Below are 26444 nucleotides of genomic sequence, written 5' to 3'. Positions count from 1 at the left end.
CCTCAAAGAATTGATCTTAGATCGTAATGGAATTAAAGATTTGCCGCACGAAATCGGCGAGTTGAAGAACTTGAGAAACATTTCCTTGGCTGGAAATTGCCTCAACAGTCTGCCGTCTTTCATCAACATGCGAGCTCTCACGCTAACGGTACGTTGCGATGTACATTTTCTGGAATTATTAAAGAATTTTGTAATTTCAAATTCGCGCGGCGGTACTGTTACAGTGTACAGTCACGGAATGAAGTAACACGCGTTACAGAAACGCAGCTCTCGGTTAAATGAATTTGAAACGTACATCCTAGAAATCCGAGATAATCTATTTTCTAGAAATTGCCAAGTACCTACGTGAAATAGATGATTAACTAAAACAGCAACTATAATAATAATAATAATAATAATAATAGTAGGTGCATCTATCTAATTCATCTATTTTTTTTCTTTTTGAAAGTAAAGTAAATTGTTCCTAAATCCAGACTATAATTAATTGAACATTAACTTGAACAACCATTAAAGTCTAAGAAAACTTTGAATTATGATATTGTAGTAAATAATTTTATATTCGACAAATTATAATTATTGATATAAATATATTTTTAAACGATTGTTATTATAAAACACGATTTTTATAATTACGTACAACCTCCATGGATATTATTGAATGTAAGTATTGTAAAACTTCAATTGCTTGTTAATTTATTCTTACAAGCAAGAAGTTCTCAGCTATTTGGGAATAATTCTGTCCAATTGGACAATTATTCAATTCCTGAAATAATTAGGAAAAGTTTTGTTTTTCAATTATTTACTACCCAGCTTGCGCCGGGTATACAAAAAATTGGTCTATAGACTCATCAATTGTTCCCCTCCACGGAAATCTTTAGTAAAAGGCGAAAGATTTATGCGTGATTTGAAGGGAAACCAGAGTGACGATACACCTTTTTGATCGTGTATATGTCTATCTCTGAGCACATTTTACTTTCGAGTAATGGATTACGTTAGCAGCCACCTAGCGGCCGCGTGGAACACTGTGCGTAGTCAGGACCGTACATGCGCAACCTGTTGCCCCGTACACTACATATTTGAAATCGTTACAAGCATAAAAACATTGTACATTTTTCGTATTCAACAACGAAAAATGTTTATCATATGACTAAACATAATTGAAAATATTCACATACAATTTTAATAATATGATTCGTTCATAATTTTGAAAATTCTATTCTTTATTTATAACTTCAAATACAATTAAAAACTGAAAACGTTTGATGATTAGTTACAATTGTTTATATTAAAAAATAAAAATGTAATTGTTTTAGGATGTTTTGTCGAAGGCAGATCATACCAAAGTCTACAAGGATGAGAAAAACAATCAAAATTATTTATATAAAGTCAACCTGCGGAACAATCAATTGAAGGGGAACATTATTCTCGGAAATTACGGAGTAAGCACTACAATAAGCATATCATCATACGTAAATTACTCGAGATAACAACTATTGATCATTTCCGTTTCTATTTTTCCTTTAATCAAGAATTTAACGCATCTAGACGTCAGTGAAAATAGTATTGAGAAATTGGATGTTAGTGCTCTTCAAGAATTAAGAAGCGTTCGTTGCGCACGAAATATTTTAACAGAACTGACTGTCTGCGGAAGAAACCTTGTGTCACTTATCGCTGGAAATAACAGTAAGATGTCCTTCTGCATTGTTCAAAATTGAATAGATAAACATACGAACAATTTTTCAAATTTAAACTTATACAATTCAATGTTTCGTTTTTACAGAATTGAAGAAATTAATTATTGAACCTGTGCCAATCAATCTCGAACATTTAGATGTCTCTTAGTAAGTAAAAGCAGCAGAATTAAGAATATAAAAGTGAATATTAACAACAGGCTCGCTTATATTTGTATCGAAATTATCTATTACTATTTCTAATTATGTGTTCCATTCGAATTGACCTTTCTGAATATTTTCATTGCTTTTAAACAAAGAATTTATTTTTTCAGAAAGGAAATCATTCGAACGAAGGAAAATTTTTTTGTAATATTTTTAAACATGATTGTATACTTTTAACAATATTTCCTGAAACGTATATTTTCTACTTCTGAAAATTTTTCTGTTAATTTTTCTTACAATTCTATTGATCACCCCCAAATATTATTTTATTCTCTTAATGGCATATATTTTATATGTTTCACTACCATATCATTAACGATGAATGTATATTGATTTTAGCAACAACTTAGACGCCCTTCCAGAATGGACACCGGATCTTCCAGTCTTGCGTGCCCTTTTCGCTTCTCACAATGCCTTAACAGCCCTACCAGATAGACTGCTAACACAACCGTCGAGGCTAGAAGTTCTTCACCTGCCCCACAATAGACTGCAAGCCCTTCCACCACCTAGGAAACCGTTAAACATTGTTCATTTGACGCTGCAAGACAATGCGTTAACAGCATTACCGACGAGCTTCTTCATTAACACGGAAAAGTACGCGTGCGATTTAATTTTCCTACAAGATGTAAATACATGTAAACACTCTAAGAAAAAATCATATACGCTGCTAATAAGTGGATCACCGATTTACAAATAAGAAGTTTTAGTATTATTTTTACATCGTTCATGTTTCTATCATTAATTCATTCATCCTCTCAGAATGAAAGTCTTAAATCTCTCCAACAACCGGCTATCAGAACTTCCTCACTTGGGCGAAGGGAACAAAAATCGTCACAGCAATCACAGCTTAGAGAAACTCTATCTTACCGCGAATTGTTTAACGGACACCGCTTTGGATACTCTCGCAAAACTGATATCTCTACGAGTTCTACATATAGCCTACAACACCTTGGACACACTTCCAGAAAGGTAGAATTCTCGACTATTTTAATCAGCTTCGATTGATTCTATTAGCTTGTTCGAAAAGTAATCTCATTTTTTTTTTCGGTGAAAATGAAACACGATTTTTTTAGAGTGTACAAACATTTTATTAAATTACATATTCTCCATTTTGGAAAACGAAGTCACTTTCCGAACAAGCCAATAATTAATTTCTCAATATGCCTTCAATATCTTGCATGAAAATTAAAGACTATACTTGAGACATTTACTTACAGTTGTACAGCATTATGGAGAGATTTGGAAGAATTGGTACTATCCGGGAATCGTCTCCAATACCTACCGGATAATGTGGCGAATCTGCGTCATTTACGCGTTTTACGTGTTCATTCCAATCGGCTTTTGAATTGCCCGACATTCAATAAGACAACATCGTTAAAGGTACATTATCAAAGTTGAATTCGAATTAATGATCGATCGGATACGTGGTAAGCTAAACAGATAAACGTCTACGTAGGTTTTGGATTTAGCTCACAATCAACTGGACAGGGTAAATTTAGCCACTTTGGTGCCACCTCAACTACAATTTTTGGACATATCGTGCAATTCGAGGCTTCACGTGGACCCTAGACAATTTCAAGTGTACAGATCTCAGCGACCGATATCGCTCGTCGATGTATCGGGACAAAATAGACCGAGCCTACCCTCTCATCCTCATCAGCAGGAAATCGTTTCCGCGGAAAAGGGGGCGGAACAACCGTGGAGATTAGGTTTCTCGGAAACAGCAGGGTCCAGGGAGAGGTAATGCAGCTGACGTTCGTTCTGATCTACCTTTGTTCCGTGTATTATTAAATATCAATATCCAATTGCGTCAATTGTCCTGTTTAGAGACAAATGATTCTCTGTGAAATGAATCGAAATTCAAACTGACATTCAACCACGACGTCTATTAGCATTGTAACAACATCGGCCTTTCGTGTCATTGAGAAATATTATTACAAATGTTTGTTCACGATCGCAGCGATAATTTCTATGTTGCAGTATTTAAAATACACCAGTGTCCTCGAATGGATTAATAATTATTCAAAACTATGCACATAATTACACATTCTGAAGTGGATGACGTCATTCCAGTTTGTACGCCCCAATCTGATCCTAACAACCTCTTGAGTTGGTGTGAAAACATAAACATCTTCCAGATCGTGTCATAAACTGCGTCAGCGTTGTTTGCTTTTCTTGCTAAACGAAGTATATCAATATACTTAGAAGACTATAGTGTAAATACCTTCGTAAGCGTACACCAGAGGCTACGAAACCCTTCGTTAATTTCATTATTTCTTCAAAAAGAATTAATGTTCACGATCGATAACTCTCGTCGCATCGAAACTAATGTTTTAACACCTGCTCGCAAAAACAGCTACTCTTTCTATTAAAATTTCTCTACGAGAGTCGAATCCCATCGACGTGAATAATTAAATAAATTTCCGTGTGTATCGTAATTACCATTACCCGTTCTCAATGAGAAACTTGTTTGCACAGATTGTACGTTTCGCAAGTTCGAATGCCATCGTTCTGCAACGTGGAGGGCCTGTTCGGTATATTCGATGGTGGTTCGAATCAGGAAGCACCGAGCGCTCTCCAAGAGATGATACCGCGTCTATTGTTGGAGGAAAGAACGGTTAGGGAGACTTCGAAAGAATACTTAAAATACACGCTGCTCTCGGCGCACAGAGAGCTAAAGGAAAAGGGACAGAAATACGGGATCGACGCTACTCTAGCTCACGTCGTAAGGATTCAGTCGCAACAAGGGTTCCCAAAGGCACCCACGAGGTATTCTTTGAAGGTAGCATCTTCCGGAGACGCAAGAGCGGTGCTTTGCAGGGCAGCTGGCCCGTTGACCTTGGCCCCTCCGAAGAAAGTTCCTGTGAAGAATCAACTGGGCAATGCAGCCATGTTCCCGTTGGTGGTTCCCGACCCAACGTTCGAAGAAGTCGATCTGGAGGACGACGATGAGTTCGTGATAATCGCCAATCGTAGACTGTGGGAAGTACTGAGCATACAGGAAGCTGTACGCGAAGCCAGAGCAGAGGCCAGTCCTGTCTTGGCCGCGAAAAGGCTTCAAGATCTGGCGCAGGCTTACGGCGCGGAGGACAATCTGAGTATCGTGGTCGTTAGGCTAACGGGGCCCAATCAGGGCGATCTGGACCAACTTATGCGTGAACTGAGACACGCTGTTGGGAAAAATAGGGGTCAAACCGACGGGGGGTGTCCTTGCCCTTGTTGCGTGCCACCGGCAGCTCACAAACCACCGGGACCTTGTTGTTGTCACGCGAACGAGGGTTATTACTTGAACGGGGTGCTGAAGAGTATAGTGAATAGGTAATAAAGTTCATAGAATCGTACTTTTACTTCGTAGGTACTAGTTTTTTATTTAATCATTTTTAATGCACGATTCAGAACAAACAAAACTCACAACGGATCCGGAAGATACTTCAAGAATCGTCGATCCGTGCAAGAGAACGAGAGTCCACCGTACAAAGACGACAGAAGTTCCCCGAGTGGTCAATCCGATCAGGCAAGCGACAGCACGTTTAAATCGAGGCATCCTTCCAGCAGAGTCTGGTCTGGAAGCGCCGCTTCCAGGGCCACGAACAAAGCACGTCAAAGCGTTTTCGTGCACGAGAATGGCACGAGAAAGGTTAGAGGAACGCGTTAATTTTTACCTATTTCCAACAACTGTACATCAAGCCGCAAGCTGTAATTACCTAAAAGAAAATTATGAGAATCTTCATGCGTTGTGTTACATGTAGGTGATAGTAAAAGTTAGGGAAACGTTGCCGAATTTGGACCAGTTCGCGCAATTTCAAGAACTATACATAGAAAATTAAAGATTCGTAAGGACTAGTAAGAAGACAGATAAATTAGTCGTGCGTGCACAAGCAATACACTTCACGTATACGAGCAACTGATTTTCTAAATTGGATCAGTGATATTTCAGCTTGGACCGCTCAGTAAATGGAAAACTATTAATTTGATGAATAATTAGAAAAAATGATCCGATCTAAGCAACGGTTTACTTAAGAGGTATTATGAATGTTTTAAAAACACATTTTGGTAGGTATCGACTTGTCTTGCGGCGCAAGAGGACACAGTGTCCGAGAGGTCTGGAGCACTCAGCGAGGAACAGTTCCGTTGCTGGGAGTACATGTTGGAGCAGAACACGCAACTCTTGTTCGACAAGGAATTGGACACCTTAACGAGAACGCCCCTACGCCGAGGTCAATCGAGATCCACGCCTCAATTAGGAGGCAATTTGCCTTTTCTGTCGAAGAGGTTCGGGAGCGCCAGATCCTTTAATCCTTCCCTACCGCGACCTCCTATAGTGCGATTCGGTAGCGGAAGAAGATTACTGAATGGAGGGCCGAACGCGGCTTACTTCGGTAGCTTGCAGAGATTGATGCCGTATAATCTCGAATACGATTTCGCCGTCATTCAAGAAAGAAACGGATTAGACTCGTTAGAACAGGACGCGACGCGAATGCAACAGTATTGGGGGGTAGCTACCACCGAGTTGTGATTCAGGACGGAGTGTTTACTCGATTTTTAAGTTGCGATACGATGTCAAAGGGTATACATATGTTACCAGTATCAACGATCGATGTGAAAGTGAACTCTTTCTTAGAAATCTTTTATAAAATACTGTAACTGATAAAATGACATTCGTAGTTTGCATCTGTTTTTAAGCCATACGATAAATATACTCTTTCGAAACTATCACTACTATGAAGAAAAAGACGATGGAAGGTATAGATAAAATACTATTGTGTAATGGGTCTGTTTCAAGTCAATATCAGCACACACTAAGGATTTTTTAATAACTGATACGTTGATCTGGATTTGATGAAAACCATCCACATGTAACCGAACGAATTATTGTTAATGATTTATATTGAAATTCATATTTATACAATATCAATATTTTGCAAGCAGGGAATATAAATTTACGTTACATCGTTACCAAATGTATGTTTATGAACTTTACCAGCATTTTTTTAATATCTTGTAAATACAGAAACTAAATTGCCAAAGAACCAAAATGGTTCATTAGTTCTAGCTCGATGTAAATGTAAATATTATTGTAAATGTTCAACAATGTCGAACAAAAAATTTGAAAGGGAATTAAAATTCAAAGTAATAGGTGAAACGTGTTTGCAAAAATGTTGTATATAACAATTATGTATTATATTTTAACGTAACGTGCATGTAACGATACATGTTTAGTCGTAAAAACTGATCAAGATAAGTTATCGTAAAGCCAAACTATGAAGTAAAACATTTGTATGATATGTGTGATTCTATTCAAGTAAGAAACAAAGCGATCTAGCTCTATTTGTTCTACCGAGTATATGATTGCGTACAGTGTATTTGAAAGATCAGTGAAAAATAATTTCGAAATGTTAATAAATTTTTCGAATATTAAATTCTTTCACGCTCATCTTTAACGGCATTTATTTGTGAGAATTTCTTGTGTATTATAAACGAAATATAAAATATTTGGAACACCTAGTAACAAAAACTCGATGTTACATGTAGTTATGAAAACTGTTCTTTCCTGTAACGACTATGGAGACATATTTTTGTACCGAAAAAAAATATAGTGACTCTGTACCTGAAGCTACCATAAATATTCATCGTCAAACCCTTGTTGGGACGAACCAAAATTATTTAATCGATACAAGAACGCAAATTTTTAACTGATACTACAATTCATTGACCCGAAACTGTAAGATCGCTTAGTCGATTTTTATATTTTTTAAACTCGTAGTGATAAATTAACAAACACGTATTCTCAGACATCTTCCATTATCTCTGTTTTCCGGCATCTAATGCCTTAACGACGGCCTTGATAAGCATTATCTTATTTGTCGAGCGACATTAAACTATCTTATTCCTATTTTTTCATTAAACTGCTGAAACAAAAATTAAAGAAAATACGTGTCAAGAATAGTCCTTTCTTCTGTTTATTGTCATTAATTTATTTACACGGAGTACACGATATGGTCGTTTAACTTAATATACAGGGTGTTCCCATTTAAATAGTCGAGAAGAACATATCTGACCGCTATTAAGATAAAGAACAGACATTAAGAAAATATAAAGCCTCAAACAGAAGGTTCATCAAATCAGTGTGCAAAAGATTAATTCTCACAAGAACAACATACGTATTTACATGACGACCGTAAATGCAACGAGCACATGACATATGCGTTTAATAGCATGAACAGACGAACCAGAAATCATTAACTAGATAACAAGTGATTCTGAATATTGAACTGTCACGAATAAATACATTGATAAGATCAAATTAAACATTCGCAATGTAGGTATTTAAAAGTATAATACTCAAGTAGACAACAATTGTTCCAACAGTCAAGTGTATCGATTTATTTAATAAATATATTTGCATCCTTTTGGATAAACCTTATTTACAAAAACGAAATAAATCTATTCTTAGAAAAATATTTTCTTCAACGTAAAATATTTTTAATATGAAATATTTTCAACATAAAATATATTTAAGATGCATTTTACTTTTGATCAAACAGGAAAGAAAGATGTAATCGTTTTTATCGATCACAGTATATATTTGCCAGTAATTATCAAATAAATCAAAATAAATATTCGAAAAATATGAATGTATGGCTTATTGATAAACAAACGCAGTTACGTTACATTGACCTACATACATTACAATAATATTGTATATTATATAATAAAAAAAAATATTGACTTAGATCATTTTTATAATCATGGGCACTGGTGTAAAATATAAAGAAAACAATTTTACTCGTCGTTAAATAATATATGTTTATTTATGTTTGTTCAACATACGAAACACGATTACAATTATATTTTTCTTATTCTTGTTTTAATAATATAATCGTCTTTTTATTATAATCATTTTTTGTTAAACATTGTAATTGTTTCAATAGTTAAAATGAAAAAAAGGAAATAACTTCAATGCATAACTTAAAATGTTTGATTTGTTATGAAATATTTACGGGCGTGAAGTACTCAAATTGTGTTGACACGCTCAGACGTAAATACACGAACTTGTATAAATGTGGTACACATCGGGAAGTCACATGCGTAGGTAAAGAGGAAAAGAAAAGTGGGGGATTTGCAGGGTTTACATAACCTGATTGAAAGTCGACGCGACCAGTCAGTAGTATTTCAACAGCACGAGGGTTGTGTTGTTGTGTTCGTTTCTGTCTCCAGTTCTCTCTATTATTTTCTTGTAATTGCTTTTAAAACATCTGTAACATTCTTTTATCGCGATGTGTGCACGTGTTACGTATTCGTCAGTGAAACATCGTGTGTCTCCTTTTTATAGATAATTCGTCTGTTATGATACCCACCAGAAGAAAAGTTTGATTTGGTGCACGTGTCAAAACTCAGTGAGTACCTACCATGTAATACACTATTAATGCTGTTAATCTACTACCAAACAATAATTATGAAAGTATTTAATTTTTAATACGGAAGAGAACGTACAATTGTGTCAATTTAGTTTCAAGGTCTGTTCAAACCTACTGTCTTGTGTTCGGTTCGTGGAAAACTAAAGACAATAAAGCCAAGTTTGTTTTCCATCGAGTATAAACGATGAATCGATTTCCTTTTATTGCGAGTCGCAATTTTCAAGAAATTACCGCGTCACCGTATACAAAGTATGTTTCTGGTCGTAAAATAAAAACCGACTATAAACATATGTGCAACTAATAAACTAGATATGAATTATTAAGAATATATTTTACAATATATCATTTTTATTGAAAATAATGTTTCTTGATGTATAGTATTTTTCTTTCTATCGTTTATCGCTATTAAATTGTTCTTTGTTCATTAGGAAATCATATATGTAACCATATTAAAACAAAACTACTCTATTTCTTTTAAACTAATACACTGTAAAAACAGTTTCAATCGAACGGCATCGTGTTTCAGAAAACAAAATAAAAATATTTTAAATGTTACATCTTGAAAGACATTGCAAACGATCATTTTGAACTTGATATCTTATTTGTGCCTCGATATCTTTATTATTTCGCTTTATTATTTACGGTTTGAAACAAATATTTTACTAAGGATTTTTGACACACCTGTCTGGCCACACATTGAAAAATAAAAATTGCAATGATTTATAGTCTTAAGACAGAATTGCACAAGTTAATATGCTTTGAAAATGCGCATTATCTGTTTCTGCAAAAGACGCCATAAATATTTTTATCAAACGAACGTTAAACAACATTTTCATAAAAGGTTTTCGTTCGTAATAAATGACGTAATCGAGGATTTCTTTATGACTAGTTTTAAACTGTAAAAAGGAAACAGATATTTGTTATGAACTCTGAACTTGAACCTGACATCTCTTTTCAAAGGACACGTTGAACTTGATAAATAAACGCAGCTGGTTGTCGCGAACAATTTTTTCTTTCCTTAGGTTAGCTATCTATAGCGATAAACTGCTTTGCGTAATACACATACAAATTGATTATTTAAACATCGAATTGTAAAGTTTCCTATGTCATTATTAGTAGTTACTTCTCTAACCTCCTCTACATTTTTTATAAATGATCAAATGTCCGATACTTTAATTTATAAAGTTATTTATTATTAACCCTAAAAGGTTCATTCGTAATGTTGAAAATCTGCTTTACGAATAATGAAAACATTTTTAAAATATTGTCGTTTACGTTGCTGTCGTACGTAATAATTACATATACTCGTTATTGTATAATTAAAATGTAATTTCTTACACAATTTCGATTGTTTCGTTAAGGAATAATTTTTATTAAACTTAATTGCAAATTCTAATACGTTTACTTTGTCTGCGTCAACGGGTGGTTTTATTTTGCGCTCGAATATAAAATATCTTTTGTATCTGATTATTGCGCCATTCACTCGGAAATTAATATGGCCGCTGATGTTTCAAGGTTGATAAATGAAAACATTTGTGTACTTACAGTAAGAGAAAAATTGATAGGTTTGTTCCTAAGCTGTTTCTAAGAAAAATAATTACATTATTATCTACTTAGTACTACACTGTTTCCTAACTATACCGATATAGATAAAAAATGATCAACAACAATGTGTCTTGTCATATGAAAGTAATTTTCTGTAATTGCCGTATTCATCGCAGAATAACGCATATCACACCGAAAGAACAAGCAATTTCATCACGTACCGATATTGCACAAGCACGATTACAATGCTACACGTGAAAGAAAATCTTTCGAAACGAACCGACGCTACCGTTAAAAACAATGCGCATTTTATTGTCTGACTTTAAATATGGCGTGCATCCATCAAATTATCCAAAACCATAACGAGACAGCATTTTTGCACTCTAGATAAGGACAGAGTGACGCGTACAAAACTTAACAACTGTAATTTATTGCGCATTACGTGTTAAAAGTAAAGTTCAAATTTCACACAATTGAAAGTAATACGTAGTTAGTCGCAACTAGAACAGTTCGTGTAGTCGTACTGTGACCAAGTAGGGGTAAGGATCAGTAACTAAGTTTCATCAATGTCAATTGATAAATAATTAATCGAATCGTATTGCTAAAAAATCCAACGATTAGCATAAATTATGCAACTAAACGCAAACAAAAATATTTTCAACGCTTCTTGATAGATAAACACCCAGCTTGTGAAACACGTGTGACCATCGACAATTTTGTTTATACGTTGGTTCTATATAATAATTCCGTGGCAATGAAAATACTAGCGTCTGTGTGGATACGAATGCAAGAAACGCATATTGTTTATAATAATAGGATATCGAAACTGCAATACTCGTACGTCGTAGCTTTGTTTTCTTTAGGTACGTTTTTTACACCTTTGTTCAATATCCCCAGCGATGTATATATGCATATATACAAACTGAACAGATCAATAAGTATCGTAGTATAACTTTCACAGAGATACGTTATTGTGCAGTGCATTCTTGACCGAATATTTCTATCCTTTCATTTTTTTTTTTTATACAATTTATGTTACCACTGTCCAGTCGCGTAAAATTGTTTTTCGTAATCTGGCTGGGCATATAAAGTTACGGATTTTCCATGCTCTTGATAACGTTAGTATAATATTACATACAGCATGTACATTGGAAAACTTACGTATATATGGAAAAGGGAAATTTATCATATGATAACAAATAATTAAATCGTTTGTAATGAAGTATTGGATATTATATTTATATATATATATATGTATGTATGTATGTATCTATGTATGTATGTATGTATGTATGTATGTATGTATGTATGTATGTATGTATGTATGTATGTATGTATGTATATAGTTTATTTTTCCTGAGAATATATAACAAATATTTCCAGTGACACGTGAGCTCAATAGGATAATGAAAAAAAGAGCTTTGCAGACCTTGAAGTTTTACATGTAAAACTGTGCATTCGCAGCAGGCAGGTATTTCAAATAGTATAATAAAATATTACGACCTCCAACCGCAAAAATCGCTTTTAGCTATCTTTTTCGATAAATATAATTTAGATTGCAAATTTTTAACTACTTGTACACGTAGGAAACATTTTTGCAATTAACATACGATAACTAATAAACAAATACCATTAAACTTTGAGCTTATTAAATACTGTTTATAAAAGATAATAATATATTTTCGAATCGTGCATAGAATTTGATTTTATTTTATCGATTCTTCAAGACTGAAGTTGTATACGCGACCGTATCCGCTCAGGTAGCCTCAAGTAAAATGCTTGCAAAAGCTATTGTAATCGAATGCGTTCTTCGTTTGAAGAGGTATTAATAGATCGTCCATATACCAGTTGATAAAAAAAGATATAATGGCCACGAAGTTGGTCAATTTCGGTATACCATTCGAAGTGCATATCGGCATAAATGTATGACTTCAAGAACCGCGGTGCTCGTGCACGAGACCGAAAAAAATTCTGAAAGAAGAAAAAAACTGAACCGTCTATAGCTAAGGGCTATCGTAATACATGTACAAATATATTTTCATATTGTCCCAAAAACGAAAGTAACGTGCATACAGTGCAAAATTACTAATATGTGTATTTCACTTACAACGTTCAAGGAAAATACTAAAAAAAAAAGACTTGAACGAAAAAAAATTTGTGCACTTTGCTCGCAGTTTTTTCCACATTAAGCATCCATAAAACATTTTATGACACGGCTAAAATATGTAATCACGAAGTTCACGGTATAACGCGTTTACTCACCGTTTTAATTTATTACGATCTATCGTTTGAGTTTGTCAAAAAAAAAATAAACATTTTCGTTAATATGTATCTATATGTACATTAAATGCTCGATGTATACTAGCGACCGGATAGCTTGCTATATTTATACTGTAACAAAGGCACGAAAGGCCCGAGATTTTCGATTGGTAATACAAGTCTTCAAATTTATAATAAAGTATTTATTTCGTCGAACCATCGGTGGAAATGAACGAAGGAAACTTGAAAAAGACGTTTCAATATTAATCGAACAATATGTATAACAGAAGTTGAGAAACACTGAACGAGGCATTGAACTGTGTCCAACTGAGACGTATCCAGTCATTTAGATGATACTTTTAGATATTATTCTATTTGAGAATATTTTTTTTTGAAAGAAAGAAGATACTATATTTCACGGCCAAATACGTAGATTTATGTGTATACACAAGTTCTCAAATTTCGCAGTCAATTCATTCCGCAGTTTATCGTGTGAGTACAATTTTATAAATACGATGGATGGATAAGTTGATGAAAGGTAAACAGGTCTGTGTTTTCGATATAAATCAAAATTTTTATTTATTGGTCTGGATACAATACGTGTATACAGATGCAAACGAGGTCACAATCATGTATTCTAAAATTTGTTTGCATAATTTTCTTTGCAACTTCTTAAATTGTACACAGAACTCGTTGTAAGTAAAAGGGTCGAATTTATAAATAATCGTAGTGGACAACGTGAAAAGAAATGTGGGGATGATGCAATAAGTTTGAACCAGATTATCTCAGTTACGTAAAATGTAAGAGAATCCAGTGAATCTCTGCACTCGACTAAATAGATTAATGAAACTTAGTTTGTTTGAGCCAATTTTTGCAGTCGTACAAAACATGTACAATTATTAAAAATATCACAAAAGATGACCAGAAGATATGGTAGAAAACGTTTTTAATAAATATTCAATAGACATGGAATCGTTTGAATCAATTTCAACAACTGTTACGTTTTATTTACCTCTTGATATTAAATTTTAAATAAATTAATAGCATAAAAATATCTGTCACGAGATATCAAGTGCAACAATTGAATACAAGATGAATCGCATATCTCTGTTGCTTTTTATCGTTTAACTCCACAATCTTACGAGCATTATTTAATTATAGTGACCACAAGGTAGCGTGTAGTACAAGATAATTTACGTCTTACATCGATCGAATGCGTGTAAAAATATGTTACAAACCGTTAACGGTATCTTTGTAGTATAAAATGTTTTATCAGTCGTAAATTCAAAATTGAAAAATGAAATGATTATAGTAAAAGTATCACGTATCTCTTCCATATATGAGTGCGTAAGTTCAATTGTTTTCTCTCGACACTTATAAATTTTAAAAGTAATACCGAAGGTACATTCGAGATATAAATCAATATTTCCTGCAACTCTAAAATTACTGTCGAGCAGCGAACAATTGAAGCCGATAATGTTACATGTTGCTAATGAAGTTCCAACACAATGAACACAAATTGAATAGAATTGTATTATTGGATGACATAATGTTATCTATCGCCCGAAGAATTCTAAATATATAGTTAAAAAATAAAATACTTATTTAAATGTAAAGTAGGAAATATTCTCATTGAGTGTACGCAAAGTGAAATTCTGTGAATTGGCAAAACATTACAAAAGTGAAAATACGTGCGTTATTAATGCTACTTGAATTTAATGGCTTCTAAATAGATATGCGAAATTTACCGAATGTATTATCGCACGTAGTTACGATAAAATACTTGGTCATAATATCGATGTATCATTTTGTATTGAGTAGAATTTCCTCTTTTAACGCGCCACACTTTTACGATAGGTCCTTTCCCCCTGTGATCGATGCGCACATTTTTTTTAACGACTGCTTTCCGGTTGCCTGCTATATTACCCTTCTTCCGACGAAATATTTATATTAATATTAATCTTCATCTGCCTTGTCACATGAAAAAAAAATAAGAACATCTATAAGATAAAAGAAGCTAAAAGGTAGCAATTTTTTAATATTACTAAAATCGAAACGTAACGAAAATTTTAGTTGAACGTAAAAGAATTTAATGAGCAATATAACTAAAATTAATACAGTAATGCTCCCTTAAATTTCAATAGAGTTATCTTGCTTAAATTTTAATAACTCATCCCCACCATTACCTCACTACTCACAATCAGTATCTCGCGCTAAACGTAATCCGATCCTATGAACAAAGAAAATGAATAGCTACAGGAAGAGTAAGCGAGAAAGAAATAGTCTCTACCAAGCAGTGATGATCAAGCTCTAGCACTTCATAGAAACTTCGAAGAAAAATGTTTATACTTACATTTTTTACTTTACCCTTGTAATAAAGGTGTTAGCAGAAGTTGGTTATTGGTAAGGTTGTTCTCCCGATCAAAATGAATTCAAACACTACTATTCTATTATTTTCACTACCTGGGATATTTAAACTCATTACGAATAAAGTTTAATAGATTTACATCGTATTTGAACTCATTTTGATCAGAAGAACTTCACTGATCCATTGATACCATTTTTATAAATGTAAGGTAAAAGAATTAAAAATTTTGTGAATTGGAAAATTCACATTTTCAATTTATGGAATTTTATTCCATAAATGAATATTTTCTTTCTTTGAGAGTTTCATAATAATTCCTGGCATAAAATTACTACATGCTTTACAATAATTTCATCAACGCCAACCGCTGATTCACTTAAATTTAAAGGAACATTATTGTATATACCGTTCATCCGCGAGAAGAAGGCTGACGAATGTTTTCATCCCCACTCTAGCGATAAATGCGTGTAATGATAGGAGAGTTGGCAGACCGTAAACTATAATAGAATGGGGATGTAAACACTCATAGCCTTCTTCTTACGAGTAGACAGTACATATATATACAGATATGTTCGAATGTTTAAGTAACACGCCTTACTCAAATAGAAGTTAGAATTAATGTTGATCGAAGGAAAATTATAAATTATTTCGTACTGCAAAGTAACATATAATTTTTCTTGAAAGTTAGCATAAAAAGAATGAAATTCGTAGATTATGTAAAAAGTTTAAAAATAAAAATTAGAAACGTACTTGGTTTGCAGTAATTTATCGTATAATTAAATATCGTATAATTTAATAAAATATATGAAGTTAAAATATATAAAAAGAAATTTAGAAAATGATTGTTATTACTCAGTGTCTCTTTAAAATATGTACGCAGAATATTTTTTACCGACAATATGTCCATTGTGTTAATCGCAGTATGGCGGACAGGAAGCTGTACGAAATTTCAGATAGTATTATTTAAACGTAAATGTTTACATATCTGTGTAGAATGAAACATTTTTATTATTTCGGGACTACAATTACTTATTATACATATATATATACACAATTTTATATGTACATTTATTTATAAAATTATAAGAATGACAATTTTCGAATGGCACTAGATTTAGTCAGTTTGAATTAGTGATTCTATTGAGCCATCGTGTCGTCACTTCCGCATTCACGGTGTTGCCAAATCGACCATTGTTTCATTCGCGAAAGAAAACTAACGCAGTATAATGTTGTCTCAGTAGGTCGTTTCGTGACAATTGAAATAGTTGTGCTGTGCTATCAAAATATAAATTATGACAAATTCAATGAAAAATATGGAGCGCCTGCCTTGTGCATTCGTTAAATAACACGTACTTTTGTACAAGGTGAAGACCAGACTGCCGATCAAGCTTCAAAGCAAAACCTATCAAACTTTCTCAGTACAATAGGTATACATTTTCAGGATTAAAACTTTATAAAATTAATCGTCCTATCAAACGAATTTTAATTTTTTATTGTTTTTAATATTTTTTCTGCCTTTTGTCGTGCAACATTTTGTTTAATAGTCGTTTTTGATTTTTCTTTAAGTAATGTTTCCATATATGTACGACATTTTCATTATGCATTTACAAAAATATCTACTTCGTAAAAATTGTAGTGGCTCTTGTATTGTTCATTCTATGTATCAACTACATGTATAATTATACCTGTGTTGTTAAATATTTTTTTTGCAGCATAACTGCTAAATAATGTTTACCTACAATTTGGATATCTGGTTCTGATGAATTCAGTATTAAACAATATCTTTGATTGATGAAAAAATGATCGAGTATTTTACTTGACTCTTTTATGATCATATTTGTAGAAAAAACTATTATATTGAATATTCTAATATCAAGAATAAATTTCATTTTTTAATTAATGATTTGTATCTAAAGGGTTACGATATATTTATATTTATATTTGTAATTTATATTTCTAATTAATTGTATTTAATATAGCCATCTATATAACATTTTTGTTCAATGCATTTATGCTTTTAATGAACAATTCGTAACCAACTTTACGACTATAAGAAAAATAAAATATTTAAACATACTGAACATGTTAAGAAAATTTAAAAATTAATAAGTATCTATAAACTTTATAATCAGATTGTGTAAGAAAGCAATAATTTTTTAAAATGACCTGCGTAATAGTTATTTCAATAAATTTGGCATTCCAATTATAAAAATTTCTTAACATACCTTACGACAAGTCCCTTATTACAGAAAATTATCTGATCTGAATTGAACATACCTTGAAATACAAAAAATTGAAAGAGAAAAACAGTGAGAAAAAGAAAATATTGTAATACGCAGCGGATGTGGTTTATAGAGAACAAAGAGGCAGAGGAATTGAAACGGCTACAGGTGTTACGTGAGACTAACTCCTTCGAGGTGGCGACTGAACAGACATCAAACATGAGGGAATCTAAGAGGGACTGGATTTTTAGAGTCCAGGTAATTACTCACTAATCATTTTTATCATTTGGAATCTCTTATTTTTGTTGCTTTAAAAAAATCGTTTTAAAATTAATGGTTCTAATTTTTCCATTTATAAATTCATTGTTTACTTAGGTCCACAAGCTGGAGAAAAGTGAAGTTCTATATGTTGTGGGTAATTTACCTGAGTTGGGTTCCTGGAATCACAATCAAGCAATTCAAATGTCACAAGAACCTGGCAGTCGGGATTCTCCTATGTGTTTTGATAGTAACAGTAGTGGAGAATATTATAGTGATGATGGACGTGACAATGCAGCAGAGATGTTTCGTGATGAAGATGACGAGTAAGTAAAGATCAAATTTTTAACTTATTCACAATTATCACATATACTATTTAATAGTTTATTAGTACTTCTCTTTCTCTTGTATATTATATTTATGAAAATGATATAGTAAACTTTAATGTAAATTAATTTTCCTGGGCACTAGTACATTAAGAATTTATAATAAGTATATACATTATTACCATTGTACCTATTTGAATATAAAAAATCATTAATGTTTTTGTTTAATTTTATATATGTATATACATAAAAAATTGAAATTGATGAATTTCAGAAATGGGCAAATATTTTCACAAAAAGTTGCACTTCCCATTGATACTGATGTAGTATTTCGATATTTTGTTGCTGTTATTTGTCAATCTAATGGTACTAAAAATTCAGCCAAGACACTCATTATTCGCAGATGGGAAACTCATATTGTACCCCGTCTTGTTAAGAAAAACAGTATGTAGTTAAATATTAAACAATTTATTGTTTATAAAATGATTCTTATGTGTCAAATTGTAAGTTTAAAAATATAAACAATTTTTTTGCAGCTCCTAGTAATTTTACTAGTGACTCATTGCCAGATCCTGACAAGTTTGGTTATTATAATGGCTACTGTAAAATTGAACGGGGCTGGTTGACCGATGAAACTGTGATACAATTTAAGATTTTTAATAATCCAATTAAACTATGGAAGAACCGATTACAAAATAGGAAAGTTCACATTAAAGTATGTATCTTAAATTATTTACATTATTTATTTATAAGCTAATATTTAGAAATTGAAAATCAGAAAATGTATGTGTTTTAGATGACACCTGTGAATCTAGTTAGACACAATTCTCTAGAATTACAACAATTTGGAAGTGATGGTATAGATGATAGTCTTTCTATGGATACGCAAGATGTTATTGATCAACCTGCCTTTAGTATTACAGAGATTGCAGTATGTATAATTTTATTATTTTTTATAGTAATTGAATTCTCTTGTAGCAACATATTAAAATTTTTAGGTAATGAATGATGAAGAGGCTCGTTTCAAGATTCAGGAACAATTTGGCCGAGCGTATAATGAAGACGATTTTATTATCTTCAGTGCTGCTGTTCGATATCCTGAAACTGTCGTAAGTAATCACATAATGAATCCCATCAAGAAGTCATAGTAAATACACAACTTGATGAGTTAGCATTGGTTGGTATTTATTGCTTACATTGCTTGTAATTTTTGTAACATGCATATATATTTAGGATAAATATTCGATTTTTATTTCAAAACCAATCTTTTCTATCTTCTGTATAGACAGTTCTACAAAAGGAAACATCAAAGGCATTGTCTTCAGTTATATATCAGCTAACTCTACAAAAAATAAAACAAAAAAAAAACATGATGTCTTACAACTTGTCATGTTGGCATTGATGACAAAAGTACATCATATATATATATATATATATATATATATATATATATATACATATATATGGCAAATAAAAGAATAAAAATAATAATTTATAAAATGTAGGCTTGGCAGAGCAATAAATAACAAACTAGTGGTAATTCATGAGAGTATTAGACACACTAAAAATACGCATTGACCATACCATGTGAGTTTTCAGTAGACCACGAGTAGGCTGGCCACGTCTTCTCTCGCGACTTGTTCAAATTACTTGGTAAAAGATAATTAAACTTGTTCAGCAGCTATTGCCCTCCTTGGATACCAGAAGCGATGTCACGTGCACTGGCCTGGAATGAAGACAACCGTCAGCTTTGTACAAAGCAAGATCTCTGGTGCAAATGACGATGCTAACATGCAATCTGATGTATCGATGCTAAGCATCGACTACCACTTTACATCTGTGTCACATGACATCACACAGAGATATGATGGTTTTGATTGTCGTTCACCTTACCGCACCTATCCTTAGGCTTGTCTCTCGTGAATCCGAAAATTTCTATGAAATTCATCGTGTTATTGCGGCTGAAATTATTGAATTTGACTGAACATACTTATTAAAAATATTGCGCGATTTATTTGTAATGTAATGTCGGTTTACGTGAGTCGCAGCCGTCCTAAGCAATCCCAAAAATTTAGAGATATCAACGCTGTCACACCTCATATCCATCTGTGTGCGTCGAAAATGGTGAGGCTCCCATCACTCCTATATCCTTTTAGTGTACTACTAATATTTTCTAGCTCTGACCAACTCTACTGTACCGTACGTGGCACTGCTGCACGACCAATGCCAGACTAAGCTGTCAGAATCTTCTGAATCCGAATTACAAACTTTGCAGACTTGATATCGAAATTTAATAATGAATGATTGGCAGGTGTTGCGGGATACGCGTCCTCGGGCAGAGTACAGCATTTGGCCATTATTGGTCTGGTTCATTGCTAGATTATGTAGGAAGTAAATTATCGTCCTTCGTTTTATCATCCACTAGTAATTTGTTGCTCTTGCCTATAAATTGTTTAAAACTGCCAATGAATTTAAACAAATTTCATGAAAAAACAAAAGATGTATGAATGTCTCGAACAACATAGTTTAATTCCTACGCTTTTTAGTGATCAAGGATCGTAAATAATGTGCCATTAATTTTGACACTTTTATTAGAATTTCTAATTATATTATTTCTTAGTGTAGAAAAATTTAGAAAAAATATTCTTCAAACTGAATGACCTTGATCATTGGATTTAATTAATGTTTATGCAAAAAATACTGATGCAAGCATTTGATGTTGTCATAATAGTGATATTTCATGTATATTAAATAAACTGTTTTTTCAGGCATATTTAGTGGACTACTACGTGTACAGCTCAAAGTGTTTTCCAGGAGAACCACCAATTCATATTGGTTTCAGCTACATCTTGCCTAGTACATTGCAATCTAGTGTTGGGATCTTAACAGTACCAATTACAAGCACAAAACATAGACCAATTGGTAGGATATTAATTTAAATTTCTACTTTTTACCTTTATTTATTATTTTAAATATTTGTTTGCATAATTATTATAAATAATGCTTTGTAGGACAACTTACAGTGGAATATGTTGTGATAAAATCAATACCAGATTATCCATGGGATATGAGTATTTCATATGCAAAGCATTGGGAACAACGGTGGTCTGGTTTGGATGTAGGACATAGAGGTTTAGGTACATCTTTCCAAACTAAAAAGTAAGTGAACAAACTTGAAATTGTAGAAAAATTAGATTTTTATAAAAGTGTATTAGAAGTTAAAAATCATATTGTTTTATCTTTTTGCAGTTGTGCAAATGTACGTGAAAATACAATAGCTTCTCTAAAAACTGCATCATATCATGGTGCTGATATGGTTGAATTTGATGTCCAATTGTCCAAAGACCATATACCTGTTATTTATCACGATTTCTATGTGTCTATTTCATTAAAACGCAAGAAACAAATAGAAGCCATGGACATGTTGGAAATACCTGTTAAGGATCTCACATTAGAGCAACTACATTTATTAAAGGTATATTCTATATGTATATACACTTATTGAATTTTTTTGAATATTATAGATTGAATTAAAAGGTGTCTATATGAATAGAATTATATTATCATCAGTATCATATTCATATTTTCATATTCAGTCTTACAAGATATAATATTTTCAAAATGAATTTTACTAATATTATTTTTTTATTTTATTGTAAAATATGTAATTTATAGATAGAAAGAAGTCTTGTTGAAAAGTTAACAATTTTTTCTATTCGACACCTAACGACGATTTAAGTAAAAGTCACATAAGATACATAAACAGTGTACATTACACAAATATTAAAAGTTTCAATAAAGTATTTCACTGTTTCTTGCAGTATACATCATAAGAGAATGGAAATGGAAACCACTAAACCTTATTTTTAAGTACAGTAACCCCTCGTTGTAACGTATAACTGAATCATCCCCACCACTGTTTATATTTTGTAGCTTTAGTGGTCAATAGTTATGGGTTTAAAAACAGGCTGGCTAAACTTTAAAGCGATAAACTCTGATAATACTCCCACGAAGATACCATGAGAAGTACAAAAACTTTCAGATTGCACACCTATATGCGTACGGTATTGTTTTGAAGCTCGGCGACCTGTAATACGAGACGGGCTCGCTGTTGCATTTACTATTAGCGCATGTCAAAATACCAATATTGTTGTTTATTTTCCTTGTCAGCCTCGAACCCACGTACCTGGGTCTGAATCTGAGATACGAAACTTTTTAACAAGGTGTTACTGTACATAATCTGTCACTAGCTTGATTATTAAGGTGCATTTACTAGTACAAGTCTCATTCATCTAACATTAACCAATCGAATGTAGCTTTTTGGAATGCGGCAATGAATGCTATGCATATTAATATTCCGCTTTTTATGTCGTATTTTTTTCGTATTGGAGAAGAAATCGATCACCTCGGAGGGTTGTGTCGTATGTAGCTACATAGACATACAATCATGAATTTGTAGGTGTGACATACATACCTATTCGTGTTTGTTTAATATTCAACAGGATTGTTATTACCCGGGAGACTCGTTGGGTAAGGTGCTGTATTTCATTGATAAAGCTGAACAGGGGGTTAACCAACCGGTGAGCTTTCATATCGCTTGCACCGTCTGACTCGTCAAAATGTATAACTAATTAGTCATTTGAACAATTTGATGCATGCTCGTTTAAAATTTATTCTAAAACCAACTAAAGTTGATTTTCTAAATCACATCATTGTACGTGGCTTTTAAAATCATACCATTATTCTACAATATGTACATTTTCTTTTGATTAGAAGCTAAAAGGTTAACCCTGGTATTGTAAGTAATGAAAATAATTTGATTGAAAATACTTTGTCAACGTAATGTCAGCAAATGACCTTTGCAAAGATGCTTTTGAAATCTTAATTATTTTTAATAATCTTTTTCACCAGTGTCACTCCCTCTGACTTCACGTAGCTGCTTCCGCGCATAAGTTGAGTGCGGAATTTTTCACTAAAAAGTGCCTAAATCACATTATCACAATTTGTGAATAATATTATGACGGGTATGATATTACTTTTAATATATTCACATGACACAGAGAGTCTGTTTTGTTGTCTGGCTTTAAAAAGTATATTATACCGATCATTGTATGATCTATGTCACTTTTTTAATCTAACAGATTTATGCTGAAAGTTTCCTTCATTTTATATGCCCTTTATAAATAAGTGTTTTTTTACAGGTTTATCATGTGGCTGAAGGTCGAGAAAAGAATCCAAGATTCTTTGATGAAGATCTAGAAGATCATCAGCCATTCCCCACACTTCAAGCTGTATTACAAGAGTTAGACCAACATGTTGGATTTAATATAGAAATTAAGTGGACTATGCAGTTAAAGGTAAAAATAATAAAATTTATTTTGTTCATTTTGTTATTATTTACTTACTAAATTTATAATATGTATACATAGGATGGCACGTTTGAGCTGAACCATCCTTTTGATCTCAACTTATATTTGGATACTATACTCAAGGTGGTGCTGGAATATGGAGGAAATAGAAAAATTGTTTTCTCATCTTTTAACCCAGATATTTGTGCCATGATTCGTCTTAAGCAAAACAAATACCCAGTAGTATTTTTAACACAGGGCGTGACTTCAAAATATCCTACTTATCACGACCCAAGATGTCAAACAATTCCAATGGCTGTTAGACATGCTTTAGTTGCTGATATCTTAGGAATTAACGTCCATACCGAAGATATTCTTAGGGATCCAACTCAAGTTCAATTTGTAAAAGATGCTGGTTTAATCATTTTTTGCTGGGGAGATGACAATAACGATAAAGCTACCATACAGCATTTGAAAAAACTTGGATTACATGCAGTTATTTATGACAAGTTAGTAATCTTCAAACAGAGTTTTTGACTAAAAACAATATGCTACGATGATTTAATATAATTTGCAGAATAGATGAATATAACGCAAAAGAAGTCAAAGAAAGTATATTCCTGATTGATGCCAGAGAAAGTCAAAAGGCATTAATTGCTTTAGCGCAATGCAATCAAACTTCTTCACCGCAACCTCAAATTCCTTCTCTTAACACAGAAAAAGTGAGTTCTATTGTTTGGCATTTTTATGCGTGATTGATATATTCTTCGGGTGTATCACTTTGAATATTGATATTATTCATGTAAATATAAAATTAAAATCGCGAATAACTTTTCATTTTAGGACTACTATATGGACGTCGACAAATCGCGAAATATGATTACAACCACATCAACTACAACTTCGCTCACATCTTTTGGTAAGAATACTATTGGTGGCGATAATACATATCCCATGTCAACTGTTAAATTACCAAGTTCATGTGATCATCAGGAGAGCAAAGAGATCAATGAAATGGCGAAAGATTTTGGCGTTTGTGCGAAATCCTTCAGCCACTCGGTAAAACCTAACAGCATCTCAGACTTACCTTCTGGACAAACGACAGGACTAACAGAGTTCTATGGAGAAGACGAGTCTGCGAAGGATTGTCTTTGATGTTTCTCTTTTAAGAAGCCATTTATGTCTTGGTTTTGATGCAGAAGACATTGTTTAGAAAAGGACCTATCACGAGAGAAAGGAGAAACCTGAAGAAAACTTTTTGTAGCTCATAATTTATTATAATATTTACATTAAAGGGGCTAAACCGTTGAAGTTTTCCCTATAGTCCTAGGATTTGCAAAATTGGATTGCTTAACGGCCATTACACAGAATTTATACATAGAATAATACGTAAAAGACGACCGCTTGTATGTTTCATATTTTATCATTCTTGTGATTGGTCGACTTAATTGTCCATTTTATATTACTTCTTAAAACTCAATGGCCTTTTTTGAATGCTAATCAAGTCCAATTTTGGGTGCAAAAAAAAATTTGAACTACTGTTACTCCGTGGTAGGTAAACGCCCGAGGTGCAAGTTTTTAGTACAAATAACCTGAATATTTTCATGTACATCGTATAAAAATATCACACCTCTCATATTTCCTTCAATATTAATTAAAACTTAATTTAAATCACTTGATAGTTAAACGACATTGAAAAATATATCACATTAGAAGCATATACCTCCTTTATAAGTTATTGAGAAAATGAAAGAAATTACAGTTGCTTTTGACCATTTGAAATGTTGAGGAAGCTGCAGGGTAACTATTTTTTATGTATCTAAGACATGTCACGTTCATTTATTTATGTTTCAAGATATCTTAACTATAATATTCTAGAAGTTAAAAAATAGAAACAATAGAAAAGATTTAAAAAAACATCTTTATTAAAAGTATCTTTGTCTGCGAATTTAAATTCAGTATAATTATAAACAGAAAAAAAGATTACGTTTTTTTCAACCATATTACATGATATGGTCATTGTTAAAAATAAATTTATTATTCGTATAAGAAGGTCACTTTAAAAATTTCAAGACTTTTTGTTTGATAAAATAAGTACTACCGAAATATTTGAAAATCATTCATTCGCTTTATAGATACAACTTTTCTGTCCTGGACTTCAATGTCTAACAATCTTGTAATAACTGCATCAGTGACAAAACAAGTAGCACGCAATTATCTTTTCAAAGTTTTTAACAGAGAAGATAATTTTTACCACTATACCGCATTGGTAGGACGCTATACGATTAAAGAAGAGAACGATTGTATCAATCGTTGAGATTCTGGCAATATACAGAGTATCTGTTGATGGTTTAAAAAATTATACCACAAATATGTTATGGGATCACATATAATGTGACTGCACATGTTACTGTGCGTAAAGCGTGGTGGTTGCTAATTCTTTCTATTGTCATAGAGGCTATGCATTGTAATAAACCAGTTTATGGATATTAATTGGTTCGATAATTTTATAATTAATACATTGGTAGAATTTTGCAAATTCCGACCGCATAGGTTAATGCGTTACAATCTTCAAATGTACACTCATAAACTTCATATATACTTCAGATTTCTAATCACGTGTCTGTTTTTATCTTTCCCCGTTAATGATAGATCGAATGTGCAACAAATACTTATAAATGCGATAATCAATCGGTTTTGTAAAAATTCTACAAATATTCACGCATGTACAAAAACATAAATAAGAAATAATATTTTTGCATTTGCATTTGAAGTTTTTAACTCAATTACTGAGAGTACCTGAATTAC

At 32.6% G+C, this 26444-nt stretch overlaps 2 protein-coding genes and 1 non-coding gene across 8 annotated transcripts in view; 2 read left to right on the top strand and 1 right to left on the bottom strand.

Moving 5' to 3' along the window:
* Positions 1–8214, top strand: part of Phlpp (PH domain leucine-rich repeat protein phosphatase) — a 134909-nt gene extending 126695 nt beyond the window's left edge. The window contains exons 7-17 of the mRNA XM_076305521.1: positions 1–148; positions 1314–1439; positions 1530–1683; positions 1781–1841; positions 2235–2489; positions 2655–2864; positions 3113–3275; positions 3352–3635; positions 4374–5213; positions 5292–5532; positions 5953–8214. Coding sequence (XP_076161636.1) covers positions 1–148; positions 1314–1439; positions 1530–1683; positions 1781–1841; positions 2235–2489; positions 2655–2864; positions 3113–3275; positions 3352–3635; positions 4374–5213; positions 5292–5532; positions 5953–6411 — 2941 coding nt within the window. The 3' untranslated portion in view covers positions 6412–8214. The remainder of the gene's footprint in view (positions 149–1313; positions 1440–1529; positions 1684–1780; positions 1842–2234; positions 2490–2654; positions 2865–3112; positions 3276–3351; positions 3636–4373; positions 5214–5291; positions 5533–5952) is intronic.
* Positions 804–924, bottom strand: LOC143143927 (U5 spliceosomal RNA). Its single transcript, XR_012991297.1, has one exon. It is a non-coding gene; the product is annotated as a U5 spliceosomal RNA (small nuclear RNA).
* An 840-nt stretch (positions 8215–9054) lies between the features above and the next one.
* On the top strand, positions 9055–26125 carry LOC143143805 (glycerophosphocholine phosphodiesterase GPCPD1). Of its 6 annotated transcripts, XM_076305519.1 has the most exons (16): positions 16700–16909; positions 17732–17962; positions 18080–18288; positions 18563–18732; positions 18825–19003; positions 19085–19219; positions 19287–19397; positions 21057–21210; positions 21300–21447; positions 21538–21763; positions 22791–22868; positions 23490–23645; positions 23718–24145; positions 24214–24358; positions 24480–24555; positions 24630–24795. In XM_076305519.1, exons 2-16 carry the CDS (start codon positions 17825–17827, stop codon positions 24647–24649), a joined length of 2373 nt encoding a protein of 790 aa, XP_076161634.1. In that variant the 5' UTR covers positions 16700–16909; positions 17732–17824; the 3' UTR covers positions 24650–24795. The 6 variants fall into 6 exon arrangements, with proteins under 6 accessions (XP_076161630.1, XP_076161632.1, XP_076161634.1 ...); XM_076305515.1 differs by lacking the exon at positions 16700–16909 and adding an exon at positions 9055–9292 and having other exon boundaries at positions 17822–17962; positions 24480–26125; XM_076305517.1 differs by lacking the exon at positions 16700–16909 and adding an exon at positions 9056–9292 and having other exon boundaries at positions 17838–17962; positions 24480–26125.
* The last annotated feature ends 319 nt before the right edge of the window (positions 26126–26444 follow it).

The sequence above is a fragment of the Ptiloglossa arizonensis genome, chromosome 2 (genome assembly GCF_051014685.1).
Source record: "Ptiloglossa arizonensis isolate GNS036 chromosome 2, iyPtiAriz1_principal, whole genome shotgun sequence".
NCBI classification, from domain to species: domain Eukaryota; kingdom Metazoa; phylum Arthropoda; class Insecta; order Hymenoptera; family Colletidae; genus Ptiloglossa; species Ptiloglossa arizonensis.
Note: the sequence above shows the minus strand (reverse complement) of the source record. Positions and strands in the feature narration are given on the sequence as shown.

What these genes read in the sequence shown, in the direction of transcription:
- LOC143143805 (XM_076305515.1), top strand. Translation starts at nt 17,825, where the DNA reads ATGTGGTTTATAGAGAACAAAGAGGCAGAGGAATTGAAACGGCTACAG. An exon ending in ACTGGATTTTTAGAGTCCAG is followed by an intron (nt 17,963 to 18,079) that starts GTAATTACTCAC and finishes TTGTTTACTTAG; the next exon opens with GTCCACAAGCTGGAGAAAAG. An exon ending in TTTCGTGATGAAGATGACGA is followed by an intron (nt 18,289 to 18,562) that starts GTAAGTAAAGAT and finishes GATGAATTTCAG; the next exon opens with AAATGGGCAAATATTTTCAC.